Source organism: Nanorana parkeri, unplaced genomic scaffold (genome assembly GCF_000935625.1).
Source record: "Nanorana parkeri isolate BGI_ZX_2015 unplaced genomic scaffold, ASM93562v1 scaffold180, whole genome shotgun sequence".
In the NCBI taxonomy this organism is placed as follows: Eukaryota; Metazoa; Chordata; class Amphibia; order Anura; family Dicroglossidae; genus Nanorana; species Nanorana parkeri.
Window position 1 is genome coordinate 2434042 of NW_017306448.1, and position 8477 is coordinate 2442518.

An 8477-nucleotide genomic window follows, 5' to 3' on the forward strand; every position below is an offset into this window, starting at 1 on the left:
AAATCATGATTTTGTATTGCTTTAGAAAAAATTTGACCTGTCCCTTTAAGAAAAAGTATCAGTAATTGGTATCGGCGAGTATTTTAAAAAAAGTATCGGTACTCGGCCTTAAAAAAGTGGTATTGGTGCATCCCTATTGAAAACTAAATGTTTCAAAATGTTACTAATAAACCTGATTTGTAATGGGGGTTGAATCATTTTGATTAGGGCTGTGAAAATTAAATTTTTGATCGATTCAAATTATTTCGATCGCTAATGAAAACACTCACCCCTCCGCCGGCCCTTCCGCAATCCGGTGACATCACGGACATCGATGTCACCAGACTCCTCCCCCTTCCCCAAGTGGCTCCGTCGGCTAACGGCTAACGAAGGGGGAGGAGTCCGGTGACGTCACCGGCCCCCCCCCCCCTTCGTTAGCCGACGGAGCCAATTGGGCCGGTGAGTTTGCCCAAGAAACTTTCTGCACGAGTGCCAGCCAAGGCATTGGCCTATACACATGCAGCACAGCAATGAAGTAATAAAATGAACTAGGATCACACTAATCCAGCACGTTATTATTCCGAGTTGCCCCACTCAAGCGGCGGCCATATTGAGTGGGGCACGTGAGATTAATAACGTGCTGGATTAGTGTGATCCTAGTTCATTTTATTACTTCATTGCTGTGCTGCATGTGTATAGGCCAATGTAGTTGGATCTGTATGTGCGTTATAATTAATCGAAATTAATCGATTTTAAAAAATTTGATTAATCGAACACAAACATTTTAATCATTACCAGCCCTAATTTTGATTACAACTGTATGCTGCACAATGCTATACACTGTGTTGTCTACATTATATACTTCACATCTCTTCTATCTGTAGGCTGTGTTGTACAACATACAACTTCATACTGCTGCACTCTGTACACTATGCTATACATTACTCTGTACTATATGTACACTGTGCTCTACATTTTATACTCAAAATTGTGTGTATCTTCCTGCACTCCTTACCGGATCTCCTAGGAGATGATGTCTGTAATAGGGTGCTTGTAGCGACCACGGAGGCACCGTGTAGTCAAGTAGTAATTCCAAAAGATGTCACCAGCACTCCAAAAGTAGATTCAATATATTTTAATGACAACGGTCCTAAAATATATTGAATCTACTTTTGGAGTGCTGGTGACATCTTTTGGAATTACTACATTTTATACTCGGCACCAATCTGTACACTTCTGTACACTCTGTACAGCACAATGCACCACTATCCCTGTGCTGTATATTCTGGGTTGCACACTGCCCAGCTGCGTACACTATATACTTCACATCACTTCTTTCTGTACACTGTGCTGTAAAATATACAGGTCACAATGCTTCACTCTATGCACTCTGCTGTACATGACATACCCCACACTACTTTGTACATCCCATACTCTGCACTGATCTTTTCATTGTGCTTCACAATATATACAGTATGTCACCCTGTCCCACTCTTTATGCCGTGATCTACATTCCTCACATCACCACTGTTTACAATGTACTGTTTATTGCATGCTCTGTATTATACACTCTGTTGTAAGGTACACACTCCACACCTACTCACTGCCCCCTCCTAAGACTCAGCAGATTGCAATTACTGTCATCACCCATTTTACTGGCCTTATGAAGCCAGATAGGATTGGGCTCCATAGCATCTGACTGTCTGTTCTAGCTTTCACTGTATCCTTGTCATACAACAGCTGCTCCTGGGTTATGTAAGCACTGAGCAGGAATTCCAGAAACCCTCTCTCCCCATTATCTCTATCACTGGAGAATTCCTCTGCCTTTTCTTTCCTTTGTAGTCTACTTCTCATTTTCTAATTTAGCTACAATAATGTGATTGTTCTGTTAGATGTACCTCCGCTGACAGTAATATATGCCCTTCTCTCCTGTGATTATCATAATTAGGATCCCTCTTCTCCCTCCACTGTTATATTCTTATTTCTTCATTACATCCCCATATTCATTCCCAAGGGTGTCAATGGAAATTCTTTTCCAGGCAATCATCCCTATATACTTAAAATATGTTCTGATATAAATAACTTGTACAGCATGTTAAGCTTAGCAACACATACATACAAGTGTTACATTACAGTGCTTCTTTCTCCCCATTTTCCTATCACACTTATAAAGTGTATTTCGGTGGGACAGTACTCATTGTAGAGAGACTGCAAGATTATAGGACAATTGTTGTGAGGGAAATATGAAGTTCGATATTGTGGATATTCTTCTGCAAATTGATCATTATTTTTAAAGGCAACATTTTTGACACATTGCTATTGCCACTCCCTGAGCAGCACTGTTGATTGGAGCAGCGTGCAGGTCTTTGGAGACCCGGCTTGCTGCACTGCATGTCAGAGAAAAGGTCCGACTCTACAATAGAAAACCCTAGTTCACCATCTCTACCTGGCTTTAAAGTTGTCTGACCCTGAATAATGTTTCCACTCTTTTTGCTCTTTTCGGGTTTATTGGGCTACATTATGGACCTCTTCCCTTGATTGCACAAGCTTTGTGTTTAAGACACACCTTCCTCATCTGCTGCCATGTCTGCTGTTTTGCAATTGCTGTGTAGCAGCTAGATCTTCCAGGTTGGCAGGCCACATCTGAGACACTCTGGACCAGAAGTGACATTGTGACTGCACCACTTGAGTCACTGGACATGGCATTATAACAGCAAAGGGGAAGAGGAAGGGCTTGTTTGGTGCCGTTGGACGCATTTAAACCTAAACTGTGCCCACCCCCCCAAACATTGTCGGCTACTTCCACTCTCCACCTGCATTATTTCCTGCTATTATCTTGGTACTGTACCACTATCCATTTACACAGATGATCTCTCTATCTTGCCACTTTGAGAGTTATCCTTGCTGTAATATAGGTGAGAGTTGCATTTTGTCTAGCTCAGTGAATGGGATGGTGAGATCTTTTGTATATATATCACAATGTGTGCGCTTTGTGCAATGAAGCTGATGATATCTGCTGACTTTTATATTACTAACTGTTGCTTTACTGGGGGATTTGTAAGGAAACCCTAATTCATAGTTTCCAACATGTTCCTTTGGCAAAAGCCGATTGACTTCTGCTGCAGGAATAGGGCCATCAATGGAGAAAATTTCAGCTGATTCCTGCTGAATCTGCCAAAATTTGCTCCGAATGTATCTGGCTTAACTGCAGGAGGCTAATACCAGGTCTAGTGAGGAGGTAACTGACAGTTACCTCCTCACTAGATAGAGATGACATTAATTAATTGTACAATGCAAAGGCTTGAGAAGGAGAGGCGACACAGGGAACCTGTTCAGTGTGCATAATACAATGTTACATAGTACAGTGTGCAAGTACATAAATCCTATAACCGGCCTAGAAGAATTAAGAACCCTTCAGCAGGGAAACCATAAACATGTATTTCCACTGTGTATTGAACTGTTAGCCTGGAGATTTACTTTTCAGCCTGTTAAGTAATATAAGCAGCAGCGTGTTGGGAACTGTGGTGGCTTCTCCAAGTTGCTACCCCAGTGGGGAACAAATAGGTCATTCCTAATTTATGTATATGCATACAAAAGAGAGAGATTATTTGTGGAGGTCTCTGTATGTTCAAATCGTTACAATTTGTTTCACCAAATCATTTAAATTGGGGTTCACGCAGAGTACAGAACACTATAATTTGCCCACAACTCTTATTCTAAGAAAACCAAACAAAAGAAATTTTAAAACTGCCATCACTTCTCCTCGGCTTCAACTACCAACCCGCATGAAAATCTCGAATATCCCAATAACAATAATGACGACAATAATAATAACAGTTCTGTCATATAGATTTATAGAACTGTACGTGCATTTTTTCAGTAAGACGTTGGCAGGTGCTACAGACCAAATGTGACAAATGTCAAGAACAAAAAGCCCAATGAATCACGGCGCTAACTACGCTTCCAGCTTAATCACCGAAACAATTCACACACACAAATTGTTCTTTTGTTTTTTTGGCTCGCTAAACATACTAATTGGAAAAAAAAAAAAAATCAAGGAAAACACCACAAATAGTAATGGGTGAAAACAACTTGCTATGTTTATTGCTTCTTAATGGGATTCATGGGATCTGAGTTTTTTCCTCTCAGGAAGTGTACTTGGCCGCAGCTCCTCAGGCCCATGTGCGTAAGGACACTTGGCGGCGGCACGAGGGCAGCCATTCGGGTGGTTTACATAAAACCAGCAAAGTCTTGTTTTTAAAACGTCGGGTAACAGTCTTTTTTTGGCTTCTGCTTTGATTTTGTTTGACGGAGCTTTCTCATCTTGGCTCCAGTCGCGTATAGAAACCCTGGAATTCAGAACTGCAAAATAAAGACAATGCAGGAATATAATTAAAACTGTTGACAAATTTAAAGTGACACTAAACTCAGGAGTTAAATCTTTAAAATACATTAAAGTACCTCAACTATTAACAAAAAGGTATTTTATTTGTGTATCCCTCGGCTGTAGATCCTCAAATCATCTCTGAATTGGTGCTGACACTGTCCTTCCTTCTGGAGGGTGACTACTTTTGTTCCCTATAGTCCCTGTCTTTGTCGTAAAATGGGTCACCACTCCAAGCTCACTCCTGTGATGGACTACAATTTCACATTTAGTTTACTCATTTGTATTGAGACTGTAGTCCAGCAGGACCCTTTTTCCCGCGGATGTCGCACAATTTTTCTATTTTTTGAATGCAGCCCGACGGTGAAGGTCGCGCGATCTTTGCTGGACCGTCACCCCGAACAGTCGCACTATCACAGCCCCGCTTGTAAGGTATGTCGCTTGGTGTGAATTGGGGCCTAAGGCAGTGATGTTGAACGTTTCTTAAACCCGAGCGCCCGAACTACAATACAGTACTAAACTTATTTTCAGAGCTGGCACTTTAAGGTAAATAAATTGATTTTGCGTCGTAGTTTGGGCACTCTGGTTCAAAAAGGTTCGCCATCACTGCCTTAGTCTGATGACCAGCATCATGCAACCCACTTGAGCTCAGGTCATCTTGGACCACCCCAACCTTTATTAAACTGCCCCAGCTTGTAATTGGACAGTGAATGGAGAAGCAGCACAGTGATGGGCTCATCTGTCTGTCACTCTGCTCTCTCCCATCAGCATGCTTCTTGTCAGCACATAAACTGATTGGCTGCCTGTGATTCTACTTCCTCTCACACTCCAACCTTGCTGTACAGTGAATGGAAGAGGAGGAATCTATGTCACATTCAGGTACTTACACGGCTTGTATTTAGAAATACATTTAGTGATGTATTATCCATTACAGAGCAGCATTAATGATTGTCTTTTAGATCTGCCTACAGCTGGTCTTTAAAGCCTCCCAAATCCTATCACAGCCGGATCTTGAATAGTCCTGACAGGCCAGGTTTTGGTACTTCTGCGAGGTGTCAGAACATGCTGCTAAGCCTCATCTTATACACATAAATATCGTCCCGTCACTTTGATTGGGGGCCTCATTGGCCAGTAGGAATGTCTGCAAGGGAGAAAAGGACAGGCAAGCTTCGCTCTATCCAGAAGTGTTCAAACCAGTGGGGACTTGGCCAAAATGAGAGGGTTTTGGGGGACTGCCATAGGTACATACTGGAATCTTATTCTCCCAAATCTGAGCCTGTGGATATTTAGGCCAGCGTGCTTCCTTCCTTGTTCATGCACTGCTCGCTCTCAGAGCTCACAGCAGCCTTACACAATACACTGGAGTATTAGAGCTGTTCATCTTAGTCTGCAGAATTGTGTGGTAAGAAGCTGAAACCCAACCTAAAAGCAATGTCAGAAGCCTGATCAATCTAGTTGCAAAGTTAAACATATAATATGTGGACTTTGAATTCAGCACACCTACAAGGTTACCCGAGCAGAACAAGCTGTCCGCCAATTGATTCCTATTGTTGGCTAGATTTGCTGCCTAAAGGTGGACCTTTAAAGCAGAACTTGAGGGAAAATGATTAAGGATTAGGAGCTCGTTTGTGTCTATGTCCAGCGTTGACTGCTGTGTCTTCTGTGTCCCACGGAGTCTGTGCGGGTGCACGCTGCCGGGCTGCCTGCATTGACGTACTCTGTGTCTCTCCTCTTCTCCTGGCCAAAGATCTCTACTGCGCATGCGCCCGCCCCATAATCCTTTGCAGGCGCCCGAGAATCTTCAGATCTTTGGACGGGAGCGCACGGGGGAGAAACAGGTACATTTTAACCTTTTTGGTAACTTCTTATTTTTTTTGAATGTTTTTGCATATATCTACGGCTTGCTAGCAGTAGATACATGCAAAAAAACCCCAAGGGTTTAATTATCCTTTAACAGGCACTAGAAGCTGCATGACTGTCATCTCTGAGTCAATGGGGTTCATTTACTAAAAGCAAAAGGGCTGCACACTTTTCAAGGGAAGTGCCTCTTACCTTAGTGAATGAGGTGAAGTTATGTGGACTTCCATCAATCATGAGCAAGCACAATTCCTGTTTTTTTTTTTTCTATTTTCCTGACACATGATTGGGTATTCTTTGCAAAGTGAATTTTCAAAACATTCACCAAGCTAAGGGAAATTTATCTTGCAAAGTGCAAATTCTCAGTCTAGAAAGTGGATGCCAACCCTGAATTTTGCCTATATGAAGATGGCGCCATCCTTTGCAAGAAAACAAAACAGCTGAAGCAATTGCTAGATGAGTATTGTACTCTGAGAGGCAATAGATGCCTGGAAGTGTTACACTCGTACATTACGTAGCATGCACTAGCATTAAAAAATAGATGTGATGCTATGTCCACTTTAAGGAGTTGCAGAGATCACAGGTCACCACACATCCCTTGTGTGCCTAGTTCTCCTGACTTCAAGTGCAGTGCCATGCGATAACGGATCATAGACTACACCTATAATGGCAATATATGAATGGGATTAATCCACTTTAGATCGATTATTACAATGGGGAATCTAAATAATTGAGATTGGGGGAAAAGGAGTGGTGGTGGTTCTAATTAGCTCCAGAAAAAATACAACATTCAGTAACATGTAAGCCATGCAGATTGCCACTGTAGGGGAAATGTAAGGAACTCAGCTCAGGCTTCCTTTGTGCATTTCTAATGTGAGATGTGTTGTTCACACAAGACATGTCACATACTGTATACAAAACCCTAGCATTGTGCTTTGTAGCTGGCATGCAGGTGTCAATATGTTCGCAGTCATTCAGTTCGAGAACAATCTTATACGTCTACTTCGCAATTTGAAAGAAAAGATCCAAGAAAAACAAATTTGATTGTGAAATGAAAGTTTACAAAAGTGGCCCCTGGGATATCTTTCACATGGAAACAATCACATTAAACTGTACAGCAGCTAGAAGACGTTTGTAAGCCCTCAGAAAATGTTTAATTGTTTTCATATCATCATCTTCATCTAAACTTTAAAAATACACACAAAGTTACAAACAGGAAGGAAAATGTTTAACAATGTGATATTTTTGTTAAGGAAATGTTTTAAAGGAAAACAGTCATGCAAAAATCAGGAGGCTGCCATTCCCTATAGCTCGCGGTATACTGAGACCGCCACAGCTGGGACAGATCCCGACATTACTGGCGAGATCCACCCAGCTGCGCGAGTGACAGCGGGATCTGCCTATCTAGAGGCAGAGCCAGCTGTACCCGCCCCCTCCCCTGTCCGTTTCGCCAGTCAGCGCTGGAGGATCGGAGAGGGGAGGGAGGGGAATCCCTGCAGGGAGCGGTGACTGACAATCACGGCTCTCTGCAGGGACATGATCAAGAAGTGAGCGAGCGACGGTATGTGTTCGCTCACTTCCCGATCTATTGAGCCGACCTGTGACAGTTTCATTGTCACACGTCGGCTCGATATATGAGGATGAGTGATTTTCACTCACCTCATAGTTCTAGTTTAAATTTTAAAAATGCATTCTAGTACCTTAACTATTAACAAAAATGTATCTTATTTGTGTATCACTCGGCTGTAGATCCTCAAATCATCTCTGAATTGGTGCCGACGCTGTCCTTCCTTCTGGAGGGGGGCCACTTTTGTTCCCCATTGTCCCTGTGTGTGTTGTAAAGTAGTCACCACTCCAAGCTCGCTCCCATGATGGACTACAATCTCACATTGAGTTTACGCATTTGTATTGCGATTGTATTGTGATATGCTTTTCTCTTTTTTTTTTTCCATTTGGCCTGGCCATTTACTAGCAGGCCAGATAAAAAAAAAATGCAAGGGTCTCATTGTTCATCATGAAAAAACATGAGTCTAAGGGGTCTATTCACCAAGCTGCCGAGGGCAGCCGAGTGAATGACCGATCTGAAGTGAAGTGAGCCGAACACTGTTCGGCTATTCACTTCAGGCTTGTACGGCTGATTTCAGCCGTATATCGGCTGAATCAGCCGTACATCGGCTTGCTTCGAGTGGCTTCGGGTCGGCCGAACATGCTCAGCATGTTCGGCCAACCCGAAGTGCAGAAGGAGTTCGACTCAGCC

The 8477-nt window shown here is 42.6% G+C and overlaps 1 protein-coding gene across 1 annotated transcript in view; it reads right to left on the reverse strand.

Annotated features, from left to right (window-relative positions):
• Window positions 1–4054: 4054 nt before the first annotated feature.
• Window positions 4055–8477, reverse strand: part of TRMT44 (tRNA methyltransferase 44 homolog (S. cerevisiae)) — a 50461-nt gene continuing 46038 nt past the window's right edge. The window contains exon 11 of the mRNA XM_018554971.1: window positions 4055–4341. Within this exon, the coding sequence (XP_018410473.1) occupies window positions 4091–4341 (251 nt within the window). The 3' untranslated portion in view covers window positions 4055–4090. The remainder of the gene's footprint in view (window positions 4342–8477) is intronic.